The 23,096-nt window shown below is 36.3% G+C and overlaps 1 protein-coding gene across 7 annotated transcripts; it reads left to right on the top strand.

The window, feature by feature from the left end:
* The first annotated feature begins 1,807 nt into the window (after positions 1 to 1,807).
* Positions 1,808 to 22,779, top strand: stx3b (syntaxin 3b). 7 transcript variants are annotated; one of them, XM_032555375.1, is made up of 12 exons: positions 1,810 to 2,231; positions 12,575 to 12,649; positions 12,740 to 12,839; positions 13,131 to 13,205; positions 13,328 to 13,398; positions 13,616 to 13,724; positions 13,804 to 13,877; positions 14,887 to 15,021; positions 17,023 to 17,133; positions 18,816 to 18,932; positions 19,231 to 22,084; positions 22,176 to 22,779. In XM_032555375.1, the coding sequence occupies exons 1-10, from the start codon at positions 2,202 to 2,204 to the stop codon at positions 18,900 to 18,902; spliced, it is 867 nt and encodes a 288-aa protein (XP_032411266.1). In that variant the 5' UTR covers positions 1,810 to 2,201; the 3' UTR covers positions 18,903 to 18,932; positions 19,231 to 22,084; positions 22,176 to 22,779. The 7 variants fall into 7 exon arrangements, with proteins under 7 accessions (XP_032411268.1, XP_032411269.1, XP_032411270.1 ...); XM_032555377.1 differs by lacking the exons at positions 17,023 to 17,133; positions 18,816 to 18,932 and adding an exon at positions 17,396 to 17,506 and having other exon boundaries at positions 1,808 to 2,231; positions 21,993 to 22,084; XM_032555376.1 differs by lacking the exon at positions 18,816 to 18,932.
* The last annotated feature ends 317 nt before the right edge of the window (positions 22,780 to 23,096 follow it).

The following is a 23,096-nucleotide window of genomic DNA, read 5'->3' as shown; positions in this document are numbered from 1 at the left end:
GGAACACGGTATAGATAGAAGTTATCGAAATGGGAATCTAATAAAAAAATTAACTTGAGTAGAAAAGTTAAAACAAAATGAGTGGGCCAGTAATTTACAAAAGAATCGGTTCATGATTTAAGTTTAGTAATGCAAACTACAAAACAACAGATGCAAAAGGATACATTTGATTCTTGTCAAATGTAATTATTATGAATGAAAATGATCTTTAGTGTTTATTGCAAGTGAAGAATGCAAGACTGAATACTGCTGCTATGTTGTGAAGCTTGTTCTGATCTTTGTTTTATTTCTCTTCTGATGTTCAAGAGAAGATCGAAGAAATCTGGAGTGTTACACAGCTTTGATCTAGTTTCCCACATTTACCATAGCAGCTGACTTATTTTTATTCCCCTCTGAATTCATGTTATTGAAGAGGAATATATTCCTTCATTAGTGAGACAAATGGCTCCAGTTTAGCTAATCTCCTCATTTTACGTGAAATTATTAACTTACATTATTTTACATGAAATTATGTTCTCTAGTTAGCAATCACAAATTAACCAGTGATCATTATTCTGCATGTATTAACATTGTTGAAAAATTATATCTATATAAATTTCATTATATTTTTTTGAAGTTTTTCTTATTTTGAAATATTGCCCCAGGACTTTCCATATAGTGTTTTGCTATCCATAGTGGGACTGTGACTCAATGTTTGCTTCTTTAAATTAACTACAGTGCCTTGCAAGAATATTTGTGCTTTTTGAACTTTTATCATGTTATTGTAATTTAAATATAAAACAGCATTTTACATTTCAGCTGCCAGGTGCCACAGAGGATTGTTAGAGACATTAGTTAACAAACAGCATCATGAAAGACCAACGACCACAGCAGACAGGTCAGGATTAATCAGAGAAGCAGCCAGGAGACCCATGGTACATTTGTAGCTGAGGTGAAACATGACAACAATTACCAAAGCAACCCACAAAACAGTTTTTGCAGTAAAGAGTAGCAAGAATTAAGGTACTGTCAAAAAAAATCCCAAATGGAAAACAATTTGAAACCGAGCCAGAGGAGAATGACCTCAAAAAGACTTCAAGAAGTTTGAGAGTTTGTGTACTTGAAGATGCTTTAGTTTTGATAAAGCATCTTCATGTGTTAGAATCGGCCTGTATGAAGTAGAAATCTCCATCTAATTGAGAATTTGTAGGGTAACTAGGTGGTTTTAAGAAGTACAGACTCAGGCAGGCTAATTTCATTTTCATTTTCTTTATTTAACCGGGTCAAAAACGTCTTGAGATCTAGATCTCATTTGCAAGGGAGACCTGGGCAGAAATTCTGCAGGAAATACTGCAGAATGCAAGTACACTTTTTAGTTACTTATTTTTTCCTGTAAAAAAAAACATCTTTAAACCTATATTTTATCTTCCATCTCTAATCTTTGCCCTTGACCAACTACAAATAAAATAAAAATAAAATGTAAAAATCCCATCACCCTTTCTCGTTACAATGTGACAAATGTTGAACAAGTTCTGAGTACAACAACAAAAAAAAATTAAGGTACTCTAAGATTAGTTAAATTTAGACATAAAACTAAGAGTAAAATCACAACATGACTTTTAAATGCTGTAATTTTATTTAGGTATATCATATTCTTAATTTGATGCTTTTTCCATATTCTCTGATGTTCACAAATAGTGTCAAAAACGTACTGTTTCCCAGAAGGAGCTGTTCAACGCTATTATTCCCACAGCACCTAAATGCATCAGCAGCGCAGGTGGCTCAGGGCGTGGCTTTATTCAAGTGAAGAAGGACTTGTTTGCGCATGCGTGAGCTAGAAAAGTGCGTTTTAGAATGATTAGTGGTGGGCAGCGCAGAGGCAGATTATACGGCTCCACACAACTGTTGTTTTAATCCCCTGGAAGAAGAGATTTAGCAAGAAAAACCCCAGCCTTTAAACCCAGCAGCCATATTGTATGGAAAAGCGACGGGAAGACTCTAATTTTCAGAAGAAAAAAAAAAAAAAACTCCGCTCCTCAGAGACCTGCAGGAGTTTTGGGGAGTTTTAAATTTCCTTTCACAGGTTGTTGGGTTTCTGCTGCACAGCCTAGCTCTGCAGCTGGCTGAGGAATCCAGGCGCTGGGAATAGTTTTCCAACCAATTTGTGGTGCAATATTGGTGTTGTCTTTTTGGATTTGAACTGTTATATTACACAACTAATAATGAAGGACCGATTGGAACAGCTGAAAGCGGTGAGTAATGTACAGGAAATGTGTTTTTTGTCCACCTCTTTCATTGTGCATACACTTAAAAACTACATTTTCATTTCCGAGAATGTTTAAATCGTTAGAAGACACTGAATTTAACACGGGGACAAACTATTTGAGTGAAAGGAAACACATTTTATGACATATCCGGCCATGAGATGACATAACTGATGATAGATGGTAGTAAATCTGTAGCTTATGTGTGAATTTAATATCCTGGTGTTGGGTGAAGGATAAAGATAATTGAAGTCATTGTGTCAAATGTGTTCAACTTGAAATTTAAGATTAGTTGGTGATCTATTGTAATGTTTTAATTTCTTTTTATTTTAATGCTAAAACGTCAAAGTGTGTTTTTCAGTTATTGCACTGATCAGACTTTTTTTTTCGTGCCAATACGAAAAAAAGTCGTATTCTTAGATTCAGATTTTTTTTCCACTTCCGGTTGTTCTTATTTCTTACATTTTTTGAATCCCCTTTATGCCTCAGAAAACAAATGTATGTAGACTTTATTGGATTTACTAAACGTACACTAAGGTTGGTTAAGACGTTTAAAGAGCAGACATGTTGTGAGTTCTTGGTTTTGACAGGTTTAATGATTGGGACTATGGGAATTATCTTTAAAAATTTAGAAATTGGAGCTGGCTAAGGGGAAATCTACTGTATCTATTCAATAATATTTAACGCTTTAACACGATTCTATCCAGTTTCAGTGTGCTAGTGACTGCTTGGATGCAATTTTTGTTAAGCTATCGGGACCATGCATACTATGCTAACTGTCTATCACTAACATTATTGGCCAATTGGATGGACTTCACTGTCATTTATTCCTACTCCTGATATAGATGTTAGTGGCATAGATGCTAATGCAAAGGGATAATTCTGGGTCCATCTAGAGGATAATAAGAGAGTTCTGTTAAAACTGTCGGTTAATCACAATCAACATCACAATTTTCAACAATAATCTTAATGTCTTGTTCTACTAAGCTTTCCTGTTCTAAATCCATGAGTAATTGACAATCTTACTCTTATTTATGAGATTATACTCATCTTTTAGGTGTTATCAGCTATTTAGAAATTCAAAGTTTTGAAGTTTCACTTCAGACGTTTGGAAATATCGACATTCTTTAGGTTTATTTTAAAAACCAATCAATCAGTTTTTAGGTGGACGTGGTAAGAACTGGATTTGTAGGAGGTCAAATGTATTAGAGAGTTGTTTAAAGTCCTTTTCATAAGATACCAGACATATAGCTGGAGTGACCAAACTTTGGTCACCAAAGTTTTCTTCTCATGTCGTGTGGCATAAGCCAGTGCCCCCCTCTCCTGCCTGTTTCTGCACATGGATGGTCAGCTGGCTGAAAGAAGGCACACATTCTTTCTTTTTTCAATGAGAAGATTTGACTAATTCAGCTGTTAGGAACAATTTTTGACCAATACAAACACAGACCACATTGGTGTTCAAACTCCACAGCTCCTTCATTAGGTTAACATTGATGTTTAAGATCCAGCTTGCAAAATAAAAGCTGAAAATCTGCTTAAAACATCAACTTCAGACTTACTGCTGGAACAATTGCACCAACTAATTGACCTGCTTACATCAGTATTTTGCTGCTGTGATAAGTAGCAGAATGACAGCCATGTGTATTTTTTATCTTTGCTCCAATGTTAACTGTGACATAATTAAAACTCCGGTAATCTGAGTTAGATTTCTGGCAGCTGTAGGAATAAATGTTGCTTTGTCTTTGAAAAAACAGCAGTTAGATGTTTTGCATTTGTTTTAAGCATGTAAAAACCACAAACTTCTGGTGTTTTTACTCAAGTTTATCATCCAGCGAGGATTTCCTACCAATCCATGCGGAGCCGCCACCTGCTGCTATGCAATGAATCAGCAATAAAACTGCCTCCATGGTAAAAAAAAATGCAACCTTTGAAAACACATTCTTGGAAATGAATGGCTAAGTTTAGATACTTCTACAAGATACTCTAAAAGTCTGCTGTCTGCCTTGCGAAGAGAATAAGTTATTCTGTGTCTGAAGGTGAACAATGTGAACAATGTTGAGTGTTTTCCCGGCTCTTGGTGCTCATAGAGCTGAGGCCTTGATCCTGTTGTTGTAACCCAATATGAGGTGTGTTGCTATGGCTTCTTAAAACATTTGGCTAAATGTTTGCGCTGTTTAAAAGACTGCTGCGCTCGGGAGTGCTTCCCTCTGACACACAGCTGTCCTCATATTAGTGAAAGAAAGTACAGATAGTAACCTAAGGAGGCCATTCATGTGTTGGGAAGTTGACAGAATGTGTGTTTCATGCTTCAGTGAAGCTACATAACCTTCTCAGACTCGACATTCTCATATTTACCACCTTTCCATTTATCTTTTCCTCTTATCATACTATCATCTTACTCAGCTGCGCCTAGGTTTTCCTCCTTGAGTTTCCTTCCTAATGTTTAACTTGCTGGCTGTAATCTAGACTGCATATGTGTCATTCTGTAGCCTTATGTTCATGTAAATGTTTGTCCAAGCTACTGCTAACAATCACCTGACTTTCAGTAAACTTGAAGACTTTTGGGACAAGAAGAGACTGTGGAACATAATTTGCTTTGAGTAATGGCAGCTTTTACGGTGCTTAGTTGGTCTTATCCTGGCTTCTTGTGTGGTTTTAAACTCAAATAATTGAATTGGATGTTTTCCCTCTGTGTGCTATAAGAAAAGGTGGATATGAAAACCTAAACAGCTTTCTGTTGTTTAGTTTTCTGTCAAAGCTAAATATTTTTTCAGCTTTGTGTGCACAGTAATTCAACACCCTAACTCAACAGGCTGCTGGTTTTGGTTCCTCTCTTGAATCCTAATGAATGGATGAATTGTAGTAGCACTTAGATTGCTTCCTTTATTCTAGAGTCTTTATGTTCCCTTGTCAGATTGCTAGCCATTGTCTAAGCAATAGCTTGTTTCATGTCATAGTCCAGTGAAGAAGTGAAGGTATCAGGCAATATATCAGCCATAAGCTAATATTATGGCTCAATCTAATAAAGCAAAAACAGAACCAAATGAATAACATCCTGTTTAATCCTAATCGACTATAAATGACAAGGGTGATACACAAAACTACAAATTATTGGAATGAAATGGACAAGAGGGAAACAAATTCTACCAAAATTTGAAATGAAAGTTTTGTAAAAGTTTTGTTTTGGTTGAAGATGTAACATGGTTTAGTTCCTGAGAAGAAAATATTTTCAGATAAATGACCCAGAAATCCGGATTCCCTTCAATTTTCAGCTCTGCTTGCACAGAACTAAAATGTCATGTTTGCTGCATACTAAATGTTCAACATAATAAAAACCCTCTGAATAAGATGCTGGCCGTTTTTCAGGATTACAAACTGGTTCCAAACATGTTGCCTTCTTTAAAACTACAGTGGTCTTAAGTTTTTAGATGTAGTAAGCCTGAAACAGAGACTATGAGTTCATTTCTGATCTTCAGTAGCACATGAACCCAATGAGTTGCAGGTAAAAAGGTGTGATTGTGACAATGGGAAAACCTTTAGAAATTCGTCTGTTGAGACCAGTCTGCCCTTTTTTTCACCTGACTAACATGAAGGTGTTTGTACGCATTCAGGTTAGTCAAAGATATTTACTTTTTAAGCTAAAATGCAGTTTTTGAGTTTGACTGAACAGACTGAGACGAGGTGTAATGCTGTTCTGAAGTATTTCATCAACAAACGAATTGATGAAATACTTTAGAAATGCATTATTGCTATTGGATTGTATTGCTAGGTCTAGTTGAATCAACAATTAAGTAAGTCCCACTGCTTTTCTGACTTGTAGCCGGAAAGCGATAAACTGAAATGTGACATTATTCACACATCTCAGATGTAAAGCACAGAGCAGCAAAGTGTTAATAACCGAGTCGTTAGTGAGAATCGTTTTAAAGAAGAACTTTAGCCCTGAATTAAATGTAAATGTTTCACTGATGGCTTTCTGTTCTGCTTCGCTTTGTCATTGTTTTTGCAGAATCACAGAGTTTTTAATGCACCAATCTGAGGAATCACTACAATTTCTTCAACAGAAGTCAGGTTTTACTTTATTGCACCAATAAAAGTGCATATAAGATAATTTGTTCTCTGTTCATAAATTAGGAACTTTGCTTTGATCTTTTCCATTGAGGAGCAAGTTAATTTCCACTGAGCTGTAACTATCAACTATATTATTATGGCTGGATGCCTTTATAGACCTGACTAAGGCCTTCCTTTATCACAATACCTCCTCTACTCTTTATTAGCTTTAGCATCTCAGTCACCAAAAATAGACCTTTCTAATCAAAAAATGTTTGCACAACTGGTTAAAAACATTATTGACCTGGAAAACTGGCATTTGTGTGGAACTTTCTAAATAATTTTCTCCCAAAGCCAAACAGTCTTTTGCGATTACAGTATTGCACACGTTGGTATCTTGGTGGCTGCTGTGACTTGAATTGTGCAGTTCTAGTAAAAGTGCAATAAATAAAACAGTAACAAAGAACAAATTGACTCTGTTGGCTGCTTGGTCCTTTTTTGCAACTTCAGAAATGGAGACAAACTTATTAATTGATTAGAGATCAGAATCTGACAAATTTCTCGTTTGGCTCAGATAAACAGCTGTTGCTTTGCACATTTATATTTAATGGATAAATATATATGATGTTGTAATTCCTATTCTGTTGGATTCAAAACTACTCAATCTGCCCTTCAGTTTTCTCTTCAGTATATCCTATTAATTAATAGATATTGAATTAGCAGGTCTGAGCTAAAAGAAAGCCAGAGATATGCTTGGATGAGTAAAAGCCTGATTGGTTCATCTCTATTAAGAACACCTGAAACTAAAATGGGATGGGATTAACTACATTAGTTCTGCAGAGTTACTTGAAGATCAAAGTTTTTTTGTTGTTGTTTTTTACACAAACATCATAGTATTGCTTTATTAAACTTTTCGAATTGTAGCAGGACCCTAAAATTAGCCTTTTTCATCAATTTGCAACATTTATTTTTCTGTTTTCTGCTCCAGATAATAAAATAAATCAAAGCAAGATAGACTTTTTTTTCCTATTAATTAAACATTGAAGCAGTAGCTTAAAAAGAGAAGCTTAAAGCTATAAAGACCTGATTAATCCAGACTTTCTTTGACAAAAACAAACTTTGTGCATTAAAAATAAATCTTCAACTGGTCACTGTGGGATTGGCAGCTTTTCATTGATAATCTTATTCCTGGTTTACAGGTGGAAGCATTTGACTTATTTTTGCTTTCTTTTTGAAATAATAAAGCAGCTAAGCCTCCTTCACTTTTACAGTAAAACTGTCGTGATGGACAGGTAGCACCACAGCCCAGGAGAAAAATGTGAATGACGGAGCTTAGTCAGCTTCCCCTTTAAGAGAGCCACTGATTTCTGAGGCCCAGGATCACTGTGTTTGTTTAAATGTAAAACCTTTAAGCAAACCTTTTCAGGCATCACCTTGTTGTTAGGAGGGAATTATGCAACATGACACATAGACACTTTGTGAGTCTAATGATGTTTTGCAATAAAGAAACAAACAAAATCTTCCCACTTCTACGTGCATTTGTGTTTTGTGCCTTTTTTAAGCTTTATGTCCACTTCACTCTCATGATTATGTGATGTTCAGTAGGAGATTATTGTATCTTGGTTTAGATCAAAATCTCATTTGCTCCAGCGTGACTCGCTGCATCTGTATTTCAGCTCACAGGTCTTCCAGTCAGTGTGGTTTTTATGTTTATCTTTTATAAAAGAAAGGAAAAGGTTTCAAGCACTTTAAAATGTTGTTCAGAACAGAAACCATCATTTGACACTATCTGATGTTTATGAGTGTTCAACGTGTTTCAGTGTCTTTCTGACTGCAGAAACTAATTCATTGTGTGAGCCTGTGACTGCGTCGAAAACTCTCCGTCTGACCTGGATAACCCCTCTTCCTCTGATTGTTTCTGAGGTGATCCTGCACAGAAAGCGTCCAGCTGTGTCTGTGTAGCCCACCTCTGTAGGGCGTGTTGCACAGATCGGCTTCCTTTCCTCCTGTTTCTGCTGAACAGGCCTGTGGAAGGAAGTGAGCTCTTGTTGTTATCTCATCGCTGCAGAAGCACTGTGTGTCAGAGAGGTTGTAATGTGTGAGGCCAAACTTCTCTTTTGATGTAAAATTACATGACTGAGTCACAGAGAATAAGAACGATATCAATACACGTTCACAACTGTTAGTCATGGCAGAGTGAAACGAATAGTCCAGGAAAACATTTGCAATTCAAATTTTGAAGGCCTGCGTAGGTTAAAGGCAAACTTGGATGAAGTGCTGGGAAAAAAGAGGACTGGTTTTTGAACTGGTGGAAGGAAAAAGCTGCACTCCAGTTTGAAAAATAGACAAAGTAATCAAATTATGGGAGATGTAAGCATATACTTAAATACTTTATATATTTATATACTTTATATATATAATAAATATAAATACTTAAAATACTTAAATTACAGGTAAATGTTATTCTGTAAGTAAAACGTTCCAACTTTTGTTCAGAGCTGATCTGAGCTACATGCTTCCTTGCAAAGGTTTTCATACTCTATTTTTAGTTTCACTGTATTTTGTGGGCATTTTATTTCATAAACCAACATGAAATAGTGCATGATTGTAAAGTGGAAGAAGTTTTTACAAATCAAATCTGAAAAATGTGGCGAGAATTGATAGTTAGCGAAGTCACATGAGAATCCTTATGGGTGTTTTATTGCCATCCTTTCTTAAGTCAAATTTCTGAGGAACGTGATTGTTCATTGTGGCACTAGATCTTAAATGTCTAAATATAAATGCATGCAAACGCTTCAGATTTTCGCTTTTTATAGAGAATTTTGTAAATCATGTCGTTTTCTCTCAACTTAATCAATCTACTTTGTGTTGGTCTGTTATGGAATACAATTAATTCAGGTTTATGGCGTTAACTTGGAAAAATGTAAACATTTCAAATGGCATGTGTTCACTCTGTGTTTATTTGGATCATGACAGAGTTGGATGATATGATTGCCGGGAAACCAACAGCTGTGACGCCTGACTTTTTCCGTACTTTGACTTTGACCCGGCCACACACACCTGACTGTCACACCTGAAGAGTTCGGACTTGGTTACACATTACTCACACAACCTGACTCGCATAAAGATCACCAACCAATTGCATCGCGTGGGTGTCATAAAACGTTGTTTGAGTTGAAAAAGTTGAAGTGATTTAAAAAGGAAGAAACAAATGAACTGGTACAATTTTTTTTCCCTTAACTTGACGCTGTCAAAACGCAAACCTGACATGTTTACTCTTTAATTTTGGTTTTTAACACCGGCTGAAGACAGGTGGAGTTCCTGCAGTCATGTAAACATCCAGCTGCACCTCACTGTGTTTGCCAACTTATCCCAGTGACGTTATTTGTAGACTTAGAAGTAAAGCTGTCTAATAAATATTTTGGGTGTGGTTTAGTTAGGGTGAGCAGTGTCCCAGCTTGATGTGTCACGCTGCCAAACAAGGAAATGGTTTTACTAGTATGCTGTGGTCTTTAGCTAGGAGGTGAGGGACTAAAACCTTCCTTTGTGCTCCAGATTTTCCACAAGATCTGAATAATGGCATGGAGTGTCTCTGAGTAAAACATTGGCTCAAATTTGTCATTTCGAAAATGTACATGAGTCTATTTGAACTTGTAAATGCACGTATGGCAAATGTTTAAGTTAAATACATAGTTAATACATACATATTTTAATGTAGTTTTATTAACATTTTCTTGGTAGACATTAGAACATTAACTTTATGAAATTTGTCATTATATCACGCCTCCTACCCCCCACACACAAACACGCACACATAACAGAATAATGCAATAGATAACCGGTAAAGGCTACATGTATTGGTTTCCATTAAACATACTGGAACTGACACACATAATTGAACCAAATATATTTTTTTACAGCTTAGAAAATGACAACTAACCTTTTCCAGTCCTGTCTGATATTAACTCTAACTTTTGCAAGCTACTTTTATGCAGTTAAAGTCAGGTGTTTACATACTGTAAATTTCCTCTTGTATTTGGTAGAGCTGTCTTTTAAACTGACTTGGGTCTCCCAATTTTGGGCATCCTCCTGGATTCATTTCACAGTTTATCATGACACACTTTTATGTTTTGGGGAAGATATGCAAATTTCACACCAAAACATGTTAATCTCTGGGAGACAGATCTAGATCGTTCCTGAATGGTGTGATCACTGTACATTTCCATAGTGAGATTTTTGTTTGACCACATGATTGGCAAATTCTGGCATCTGGATTGTAAAAAAAATCTTTGAAATCCTAACTAATCCTAACTGACCTAAAACAGGAAAGTTTGAATTGAATTATTACCAAACAGTGGTGGAGGAAAGGTTATTTTTATATTATGTATGTAAATATCTGGTTTACTTGGTAGTAGGTCTCACACATGGAGGTTAATTTGACTTCTAAACAGCAGTTCAGAGGACGTTGATCAACCATGTTGGTTAATTCCTGGAACTTTTCATCTTCAACCTGATCATGTCCATGTGGTTTAAAGAGTCCTCTTTAGCAAAGACTCTCCCAGCCACGCATTGTTGGAATTTTTTATAACCTAAAACTGAATTAAATAAAAGATTTGAAACTGGAAAACAATTTTTGAAACTGAAAAAGATTTGAAATGGAGGAAAAATACATTTCCAGCTCCCACTGATTCTTAATGCAACAGCTGGGAATATTTTGTCCATGTCTTTAGCCGTCAGTCACGGTTCCACACCCCGTGTCTCCTAAGGCCTCGCTCCCTCACAAAGGGGTTTGAAACTGAAAAAAAACCCTCAAATCTGGAAAGATGTTTTGACCTTTTTTTTGTTTGTTTCAAATCCCTTTCCAGTTTTAGTCTCAAAATTACTTTTCAGTTTCAAATCATTTTTCAGCTTTAAGTGTTTTTTTCTTTAACAGATTTTTGGCCCCAATTTAGCTCCATAAGCCTGTTGTATGTAATTGTTGAATTAAAAGTTACCAGAGTAAAGTTTGGAATTGGTATGTTTTGACCTTGTGGGAGGCTGGACATAAGAAGGAGCCAACAGCGGCCTCTTCGTTGCAAGTCTAGTTTTGATTCGTGACATGAAGAATAACTACACTGGATGCTGCAGTGCAGCTAACTGACAGCTCAGTACACAGAAAATCTGTTTTTTTATTTTTTTACCATCTTCTTCCATTTAGCACAGTGTTTTCACAACTAAATGGTACAACATAGGCAAATATAAAGAATAATATTGTTATTAATCAGCTGACTATTAGGTTAACGGTAATTTACCGTCTCATTTACTGTGTCTATAAACTTATCTGAGAAACGAAAACAAATCAGGAAACTGATGCAAATAAAATTGGTTAAATATGTCATAAGTGTTTTTATGAAAAGCCAAACTATTTCACTTTGTTTTTATTCTTGCATGCTGCATCACTTTATCTTTAATCTTTATCCATTATCTTGCCCATTAAAGTTTCTGGACATGTGACTTGCTGTGTAGATTAACCAATCAGGTGTTAGTGTTGGTTTAAAGAGGCTCGCTGAGTGTTAATAATTATATATTGTGAGTTTTTGAACAGGAATCATGAAATACTTGCATGCAGAAATAATTGTTTATATATGATGGATCTCAAATTTAAATATTTGGATATGCATTTACTCTATTACCCTAACATTAAAATGGGTATAAATATACACTGCTCAAAAAAATAAAGGGAACACTTAAACAGGTGTTTAACACTTAAAGTGTTCCCTTTATTTTTTTGAGCAGTATAGTTACTTATAACATTTTTGTTTTCCAGTATTATTTTGATAGTACCACAAGTAAAAAAAGTTATTGATTATATTGTGACAATTTAAGAGCTAGATATATCTTAGTTTTTGTGTTTGTTTTGTTTTTTAAATGGGATATTCCAGTAATTTGAACAAAAAACGTCTACTTGTGATTTGTTTAGTAGTAAATTATTTTAACTATCCAGCACTCTAATCTGACAATACTTTTGTTTCCCTCTTAATCTTGGCAGCCATGAATGTTGTTCAATCATTTGCAAAATAAATCATCAGAAAATGGGTCAAAATGTCAGATTTATGGTTTTAAACTGTCTATTATCTTACAGGTTTTTTTCCAATTTAAAATGGTATCTTAAACTCATGAAAAGACATTTTTGTTGTTTTTAGGCTAGAAGGCTCAACAGTTATAAGCAGCTTTATTTTTTTCAGTTTCTAATGACTTTCTCACATTATGGGGAACTAATTACCTTATTTGTTTTCAAATGTTAGACTTGTGATCAAGATGATGAGGAGGTGGAGATCGCTGTGGACAACGCAGCCTTCATGGACGAGTTCTTCTCTCAGGTCAGGTTTTATGCTCCCGATTGTTGTGCAAAGACCTAACTTCGCTTACATATTTTTTTGTTTTGTTAATTGTGACCTGTCTGTCTGCAGATTGAAGACATCAGGAACAGTATTGATAAAATTGACGAGAACGTGGCTGAAGTCAAAAAGCTTTACTCAGTCATCCTGTCGGCTCCCACGTCGGATCAGAGTGAGACATCTCACCTTTAACTGATTTACTGTGTTTTTGTGCCCAGTTTTCCTATTTTGAAAACATACCCAGTTGAATCTGGTTCACAAAAATAAGGTTACTGTAGCTTTTTTCTGATTTGTCGTTTTTATTGTATTTTTTAAACCATATTCCAATCTGAGCAGAAAAAACGCACACAGAGTGTGACAGAATATGAAGCATTCTCATTTTCTCTTCATACATCATCTTTAAAAAATACTTAATTTCTATCTGAACATCCCTGGTTTAAGACAATTTTTTACCTTTCTTCAGAAACACAGGATGACTTGGAATCAATCACTAATAACATAAAGAAGATGGCCAACAATGCAAGAAACAAACTCAAGAGTAAGTCTGGCAGCGACAATCACATTTTCTCTTGTCAGAATGAGTCAAACTTTTCCTGAATTTGATGTAAATGTTGGACGATGTGTTTATGACGTGAATTTGAACGTTGCTCTGTTTTCCAGCCATTGAGAGAAATCTGGAGTCGGAGCAGCAGGAGAGGGTGTCAGCTGATATGCGGATACGTAAATCGCAGGTAAATTGTGCGGAGGATGAAGAATTTTCAAACTTGTAAAGCTTTGAAATAGGGCTGTTTTAATTCATGTTAAATTGTTTCATGGGGTTTAGTTTAGTCAAATATTTTGGCATGTAAAGGTAGACGCCCACCCCCTGAAAAGTAAACATTGTACAGCTGTCTCCAGGATGTTGAGAAAGATTTGTGATCATAATTTGCATCCATTCTGTCCTCCCAGCATGCAGTGCTGTCCAGGAAGTTTGTTGAGGTCATGACAAAGTATAACGAAGCTCAGGTGGACTTCAGGGAGAGGAGTAAAGGACGTATTCAGAGACAACTTGAGATAAGTAAGTTAAACCTACACGCGCAGAAACAAAGTATAGAATAATCCCATAATAATCTCTGTTTTCACTTTGCTCTGTCCAGCTGGACAAGCGAAGACAGATGAAGAGCTGGAGGAGATGTTGGAAAGTGGAAATGCTGCCGTTTTCACTGCTGGGGTGAGTGTGTCTTGTGTGTAAATGAGCAATTATGTCCCCTGTTTTAACACCTTTACAAATAAAATTGGTTTTGCTGTTTTTAAAAAAATAAAAGCCCATTATTTGCTAATTTTTAGATTTCTGATGTTTGGATAAAAGGAACTTTGTTTGTCTTGTTCAGATTCTAGAATATATTTTCTACTCAAAACATGTTCATTTAAGAGTTCATAATAAATACATAAACTGTTCTCAATGTTCTTCTCATTGATATCCAGTAGCATTAAAACAAAATGTCTTAGACAGCTAAGACATTTTGTCTTAGACAGCTAAGACATTTTGTTTTAATGCTACTGGATATCAATGAGAAGAACATTGAGAGCAGTTGATGCCAAGCTGGATGATGTTTTACGTATTTAATAACCAAAACATAAAGATTCAAGAAAAGGAGTCATGCTTGTTGGTGACGTCTCAGCGAACAGATGAAACAGCTGTAAGGAGGCTTCTGGAAAGAAACAGAGTGACTGGGAGCACTGAATCATGTAGCTTCGACTGCAATGTGTCACTGATAAAATGAGAACATGTTGCACTTTAGCTTCTGTTCAAGCTTTTTGATCAAGAGGAGCTTGTTTTCGGCACAACTAAGGAGGAATTTCTTGTTCAAGGACACCGAGTTCAGCTTAGGATTCCCTAATATGCAACGACTGGACCAAACCACACCTAAAGTATTACTATATCTTATTACTATAATGTAAATGCACACCTGAGGTTCTCAGTAATTCATATGAAACTATCAAACAATTGCAAAAAAACAATAACTGGGAAATTACTGGAACTTTTTAGGATATCTGATTTATTAAAAAGCAACACAAGGATCATTAAGCTTATCAATTTAAGACATTTGGAAATTTCTTTTGATATTGACATTCAAGAAAAAAATAACTTGGATTCACACTTGATGAGTAAATGTTGACATTTTACTTGCCGTCTGTTTTGAGCCTGCATGGTATCAGTGAACTGCTCGTCTTTGCAGATTGTGGACTCTGGGATCTCAAAACAAGCTCTGAGTGAGATTGAATCCAGGCATAAAGATATTGTCCGTCTGGAAAGCAGCATCAAAGAGCTGCATGACATGTTTGTAGACATCGCCATGCTGGTGGAGAGCCAGGTACACTCCTCTGGATATCACCTTCTGGTTGCTTTATTCAAATCCATCCATCCATTCTTTCAGCTCATCTTTACCGTGTCTTGGCGATCAGTCGTGATTCTGTCTGGCTGTTCTGTCTTGGTGTTTTTCTCGTTCTTCCTCTACTGTTCGATGACTGTCGTTCTGCATCTGTCTGTCTGTCTGTCTTTTTTCCAGCTCCATGCTTTTCTTACACCTGACCTCTGCCACCACCGCCTTCATCTCATTCCCTTCATGGAACCTTAATAAATTTAGTAAGATATGAACCAAGCATCATTCACACCTAATTCATCACAAACGAGGGTTCTAAGAGATTTAGCAACTGTTATAATTAAACTACTAGAATATGACCAACTGTTTTGTGCTGCTTACACCGCCATGCTTTCTGAGGGAAATGGTTGTTTGAGGTAAGAGTCCTTGCATTGCACTCTTTATGTTGCTTATTTTTTTTTCGCTGTTATTTATGTTCACAGTTTGGAATTTGAAAAGATTTTGCTGTCAAATAAATAAATCACCGACATTACCACTTGCTTCCAAAGGGTTTTGAAGTTAACATCCCTGATAAATACTTTTAATTACTTCAATTTCAATTAAATTTCAAATACTACTATGCAGTCCACTTAATTTAATGTGTTTTCTTTAAAAGAAAAAAACGCTGTTTAAGGAAACCAGTAAACTGCATTGAGTCACTTACTTTTCAGCAAACCGTCCCTCCTGAACCAACATGTAGCGACGGAGGACGGTTCATTGCGTAACATCATTCCTTTCTCAGCAATGTCTCGTACTGAGCATGCATGTTGTAACAGTGAAAATGAAATACTCTTTAGATGCGATCACTACCACATTCAGATCCATCCACCTCAGTATTACTTCTTGATTTTTTTCTATTCTGTACAGATTGGCTGTCATATCAGTAGGAATGTAGCTTATGAAAATGGTGTGTAATCATGCCTTACAAAGTTATAAATATAATTTTTTCTCTAAAAGTAGCAGAGAGCACAATACATAAAAAGTGGGTGTAATAATTACAATAGTAATATTGATTTTGCCTGTATTTTATTGACATTTTAACTCTTCTAAACAGCACATGCAGAATTTGATCTTCATTACATTCAGTTCTTTTTTTTCCATCTAAATAATAGAACTGTGTTGTAAATTAGCCTTGTCTCAATGTACATTATGTGTTTAGAAAATGTTTAAATGAAAAATAAGAAGTCTAAACTGTTAACTTTTTTTAGATTGGCAAAATTATCTCTTTTTTTTAAGACAGTGAAAGTAATTTTAGTGTGAAACAGTGAAACCACAAAGGACTTCGGTGCTGAAGGTGGTGATTTTATTTTTGGAAGCTCTCATTATTTGCTGCAAATTGAGTTGGGGAAAGAAAAAGAATTGCCTGATTTCAATCCGCAGTGCATCACTCAAGATGCATCCAACACATTAATTATACCTTTCAAGCTATAAGTAATCATGTTCATAAAAGGAATAAATTTGTTGGGAGCTAATGAGCTCGATCCGCCTAGCACTGAGGCAGTTATTTGTATGAGTGTAGGCTTTTAAAGGCTTTTATCAACCATGGTGTTGATTATTTTTAAATCCTGGTACTTCCTGCCAGGATTTAACAGAAATGGTTTCTTTGCTTGTGCATGCGCACACACCTGCTGCCAGTTTTGAGCAAGCTCTTCATTGGTGGCAAGAATTTTTTAGCTCGCTCTTCAAGAAGAGATATTTTAGGTTTGAGATGAGCTTGCTGGTGATTTCAGCTGTAGTCTTTCACATCTTTACCTGGGCATATGCAGCATGATCTTGCTTTGCAGAACTCTAAAAACATTTTGATCTTTCATCACAAAAAAAAACTGAAGCTGCAGTTTGCAAAACACAGAAGTGTCGATGCCAAAATTTGTGACCACATGTTTGCTTGATAGATATTAAAATATATGTTCCTGTCTTTTTTTCTTTTTTTTTTGTTGTTGTTTTTTATCTCAGGGGGAAATAATTGACAACATAGAGCAGAATGTATCCCAGTCAGTGGATCACATTATTCAGGCGAAGGAGGAGACTAAAAAAGCTGTAAGGTACCAGACCAAGGCCCGCAAGGTAAAGTGTTTCGCAATCTATCTCACTAATATGACCTTTTCCTGTTGCTGCTTCTTGTTTTATTTCAGTCACTCTAGCACTTTTGCCCAGTTTAGCACATTTCATCCACTTTGCATGCCCTGCATATCGCTCTTCTGTTCGCCTCACTGCCATTAACACTCGCACACAACCGTTGGAATAATGTGTAAGCTCGCTGCATGTTTCCTCCTCTCTGCTGTCGCTCGTTTCCTTCTGCTGCTGCTTCCGGCTGCGTGCCTGTCAGGGCGGGATGATTGACAGGATTGAGAGCAACATGGACCAGTCGGTGGGCTTTGTGGAGAGAGCTGTTGCAGATACTAAGAAAGCTGCCAAGTTTCAGCAAGAGGCTCGCCGTGTGAGTGGCTGTGGTTAAGAACTGCAACTCTGGCTTCCTAAAAGCACCCGAAACATTTGAGTTTATTTACGAGAGGCGTCAACTTGTTGAAAAATGTCAAATAAAAGCATTCGATCTCCACGAGCATCAAAGAAAAATAGTACATTTCAAATCTGCATCAAAACGTCATGGTAAGCGGTTTCTTGTATTAATATCTAGCAAACTTTACTGTCAGTAAAAGGATATTTTAATTCTTTAAGATGTATTTTATGTTTTTTTTTGCAAAACTAGAGATTAAATTAAAAGTGCACACATTGCATGTGAAACATGAACTTTCCGAATCCAAGTGATCTTTATATTGAAATCAAGCTGCAGCCACTGGAGCATAAAAATATTTTAATCTAGTTTATTTATGTCAGTTTTTTCTTATAATAAAACTGCAGTAGATTAACATGCTGTTTTGTTCAGTTGTATACCACAGCTAAACCTAGAAGCTCTGAAAAAAATTATTTGATGTAGTTTAGTTTTACTGGTGTTTTGTTGAACCTTTATTTCTTTTTAAATTGAACAGTTTTTCACGGATACTAAAATCGTACATCAATTTCCACAAATAAACCATTTTCCAAATTGTCAGCTAAGGTTTGCCACTTCTGTTCATTAATAAAGCAACTCATTTCAATCAGTAGAGGCAATCATCTTAAAAAACAAGTCTATTTTTACTTTTAAATCTCACTTTTCAAACACCAGTTAAATCTGATATGATTCCAAAGTAAAGCAAATATAGATGATTAAGAAAGTAAATTAGTACAACTAAACTACAAGAAACTACCTGTTGACTAAATGAACACCTCAATGCTTTTGGGAAGCCACATTCATTTCATGATTGAGATCTGTGACGACCCCCAACCTTCCTGTGTGATTCATTACTAAACTCTGTGCCGTGTGGATCCCTGTGATAAAACCGTTGCTGTGACCCGTCCTCCACCCATAACCAGAACCAAGATGATCCTCCTCCCACTCACCGAAACACACACACTGTCACTCACACACACACTGCTTGTTTTCTCTTTTCCCTCTTTCCCGCCTTTTCATTTTTAACCTTGCTGATGTTTTTGAACATGACTAAAGTGCTCATCTGTTGATGCTGAAGATATTGTTTGCTTTTACCTGCACAAGCATTCGTGTAGGTGAAAATAACTGTACAGATTTTTTTTTTTTTTTTGCAACTTCCAGCTATGTGGCGCATTGTCTACTTTTTTTATTTTTTAAATAATTTTCCAACTGAGACTTGGATCTGACCAGAATGTGTGTACTTGGTTATTCCCAACAGAAAACTGTGATTATAGTGGTGGTTGTGGTGATCTTACTGGCATTGATAGCGCTCATAATCGGGTTGTCAGTAGGATTGAAAAAATGAGGAGCTGTTTGACTAAAAGAAGAGATGTTGGTGAGTAATTTTGGAGAAAATCTTCAGTGTAGTGCTGTAACAAGTGGGAAGGAGGCATGCTTTGGAAAAGAGGTTTCTTTTAGACTTGAATGAGTGTGTTTTCTGTCTGTCCTGGGAGCTTATTTGATGTGTGTGTGTGTGGGGGGGGGGGGGGGGGGGGGGGGTGTTGGCATTTCTGGTCACTGCTAAATGACTTGGTGTTAGTGGAGAGTTGGTTTGATCTGCGAGGGATTTAAATGCTCCTTGCTCTCTTCACTAACTCTCCCCTCATTGTGTCTCTGTCTCTCCCCTTCTGTAGAAGATGATCTTCATCGGTGTGTGCTGTGCTGTGGTTTTAGTCGTCATCCTCATTATCATCCTCACTCAGACACTATGATGGGACCGCCGGATCCCTGCCATCATCATCATGTGTTTTCTTCACCCAGATCATCCATTTTGTTTCATCATCTGCTCAAAAAAAAAAAAAGGATTCAAATTCCTGCGTATGGATCAGAGCTGCTGGTGTTAAAAAAAAAAAAGGGGGAAGATGATCTTTTGTGACTTCTTCAGTTCCAGACAATCTACGGACGCTCTGATGAGGAAATGAGAACTGCAATGCGGCTCACTACCTGCTTACACCTCTGTGGAAGCAACAAAAAGGGAACTGGGAGAATAACTGACTGTTTCATCACCTCTCCAACACCAAACATTTCATTGTTTTTAACATTTGATGCCAAAGTTGCACCCCTGTGTGTGTTTGTCCTAAGCTGTTCTTTAAACCATGCAGGAGCACACACACACATACACACCCCCACCCCCAGATCCACTCTTCTTGCCTTAATGAGCCTTGACACATATTACTACTTTAAAAGCTACTGAATGTTTGCTTCTCCAGGTTATGGTTGTTTTTAGAGAGTTCCAGCACTTTCACTGTTAAAAATATTGAATTAAGCTAAGGTTTACGTAATTATATTGTAAATAACAGAAGTCATATTTGTGCACTGTTGACAGTCTTGTAAGAAAATGTTCTTTTTCAAATATGAAGGACGACACATTTCAGCAACATTTGAAAGAAAAGACTAACAAGTAATCCATTGTCTTGAGAAGGTGCCTTAAATTTACTGTTGGCAAATGGACTGTAATAGAAACTGTTAATGTGCTACCAAAGAGTTTGCAGACTAGAATTAACACTAGTAAATATTTTTTTGATTTAAGAAGTTTTTACATAAAAGGGACAATTAAATCATAAGGAAAGTAACAGCTCTTTTTAGGTGTATTATGTGATTGTTTCCTCTGTAAACGTAAAGCTAAGCTGCCAGTTTATGAAGTGCATCCATTCAATTTTCTGTTAGAATGATGTCCAGAGCCATTTTTCCTTCATGTTTATACAATTATTTTGTCATCATATAATTTACAAAGACTTCAATAATCATTTTTAATTGTATAAACATGAATTGAAATGAAAAAGTAACATTATGGAGCTTTTATTTTAATTTTAAATATTGTATAATGAGGTGAACTTCATAAGCTGGTAGTTAAGTAGAATTTTTATTGGGCACCATTATTTTTTCTCTGTAGATAATATTGCAGTCTGACAGTTTACAAAACATTACATTGGCTTTAGCACTTATGTTAAAGAAGGTGGTTGTGTGCATATAAAGGCGAGATGTCATTTCAGTCAGTCAACAGGAGCCAAAGCATTTTCTTTACAAGATTCTGTGTCTTTACACTTTCAGGAAATACTTGAAATCAGCGTCCAGCATGATTTTTGTGGCCATGCAGGTCACCGAAGGAAGAGTGGGGAAAATTTAACCTTGTTGCACATTTCTTATGTCAAATATTTCAAAAGAATTAAAGATTTGTTTTTTTTCTTAAGTCTGACTGTTTGTGCTGCTGTTTCTGAGTCTCAGGCTAAACTATACAATGAGTAGTCAGACATATATGACGATTTTATATAAGAGTTCAAGTCAAAGTAAGACGTATTTGCAAAACCAAAGGAAAATGGTACATGATTTAAAAAAAAAAAAAAAACCTGGAAACTTTGATTTGCATTTATTTTCAACCCCCCAGAATCAAAACGGTAAGTGTTTGAAGGTATGTTTCTACCAGCTTTGCACATCTAGATACTAGTTTTTGTTCATTCTTTACAAAATATATCAACCTCATTTGGATTTAGGGCTTGGCTTTGACAAGGCCAGTCTGACACACATACTCTGATCTAAAACCACTTCCCTTGTAGCTGTGGCTCAGAGTTTAGGGTAGATTTCCTGCTGGTAGGAGAAGCTCTGCTCCAGTTTCAAATCTTTTGCAGCATCTAACTTTAGATTTTAGAACCTCCATCTTTCCCTGAACTTTGACCAGCTTTCGATAATCATTGGTACCACCAATCTTAATCACCACACAGAGTTTTGCATTTAGACCAAATGTTTGGCTTTTCTTCCACATTTTATATCACCCTTAAAGTTTCAGTGTTCCTAGACTGTCAGTTAAACAAGGCGGCTATTTTGTGGAAGGCTTGCACTTGTGCTGTTCTAATTTATTTAAAGATGGATTGTACAATGCTGTCGGCCTTCATATTACACTTTTGATTTATTCGAGAAGGCAACCAGTTGCAGTTTTTTAGGGGTATTAAGAGACTTTTTTTGTGTGTGTAAAAATAAAGTATACTCTTAGTTTGCATTTGTGCACCACTCTGTTGATTCACTACATGAAATCCCAATAAATTGCACTGAAGCTTGCTGATGGTTGATAAAATTTTGTAACGTTAACAGGATGTGAATACTTCTACAAGGCACTGTACAGTAGCTGCATGTGAAAAGTTTTGATGACTGTGTTGTGGAGAAGATGTGTGAAAGTGTTTTCTCTTGACCGCTGTGTTAAAGTACAGTTTTCAAAGACTTGATATGAGGAAGTGAAGGTAAGTTGCATCACCTGTCTTCTATAGCATACAGACACACACGCCATAATCTGACCCTTCCTTCCCTTTTCCTACATCATTTCCTCTTACCAACTCCCCTAGATATGCAAACACTTATATTTAGTTTCTTCTTTAACTTTCTTGTGTGTATTTTAACTCTCCAGAAAAAGATGATGATTACATTGTGCTGTGCCATCATTGGGATCGTTGGGTTCTCCTATCTCTACAGTTTCTTCTCATAAAAGATTTTGCACAGGTGAAACATCAGTCTGTCATAATTTTTTTTACCATTTACACGGTGCTTTAAATGTTTTACCACTCTTCTTCTGTCTTTGTGTTCTTCCTAGGAATAGAGATCTCCAGGAGAAAACATTTATTTTTTTTCCTGTGGTTCTTACCCAGTTTCTGTCATTTAAATTTGTAGATTAAATTTAAGCCACTCTCAAATAAAAAATAAAAATAATAATAATAACCACTGCTTTCTTACCCTTTCTCCCTTCCCCTCGGAGTCTCATTTGAATCTCTGTTCTTGCTGTATAAAGTGTTTGAAAACGTGTCATAAATGTGGATTTTTCTCAGTCTGCCTCCTCTTAGACAGATGGCTCAACATGTGACTGTTAATCTTCACGCATCACTCTGTTCAGCTTTAGTCCAGCGCCTCCTGGTGGTTCTTTGAAGAAATAACCATTATTTATGAAGAAATGACTGAGAATGTCATCTAAACGTTACAAAAATCTTGGGTTTTCTCTGCCTACACTCTAAAATGTTTGAAGCAGATCTGTATTACTCTATCATTTGTGTGTTATAAATGTGATTTTTGTGTGTATGAGTCCATACTGCTTAAAAAAAAGGCTTGTATCTTTTCTGCAACAGCGGGTCTCGCTGGCTTTGCTGGCTATGTCAACTCTATAAAGCCTGTTATGTAATAAAAGGAAATCTACAGTGAACCAAGAACCGTGCATGCCTCAGTCCTTCAGTGAATCATTTGCATCAGCTGATCATACATGCTGAAGGGAGAAAATATACCTATACTGTATATGTCGTAGCATTGATCATTTGTGCAGATCTGGTCTAGCTGATGCTCTGCTGTTCCGCATCCGGTGAGTTTTCTGACCTAATTTCATCCCCCATCTCGCCGCTGCTCAGAAGCCCCGCCCATATGCTGGACTCGGAGCAGGGGTGCGTTCGTTTTACTCATCCGGATTTGGACGATAAGCTGGAAGGGTCAAAATCATTTAAAAACGTTCAAATGTCCCTTTTCAGAGGAA

Source organism: Xiphophorus hellerii, chromosome 23 (assembly GCF_003331165.1).
Source record: "Xiphophorus hellerii strain 12219 chromosome 23, Xiphophorus_hellerii-4.1, whole genome shotgun sequence".
Taxonomy (NCBI): Eukaryota; Metazoa; Chordata; class Actinopteri; order Cyprinodontiformes; family Poeciliidae; genus Xiphophorus; species Xiphophorus hellerii.
Note: the sequence above shows the minus strand (reverse complement) of the source record. Positions and strands in the feature narration are given on the sequence as shown.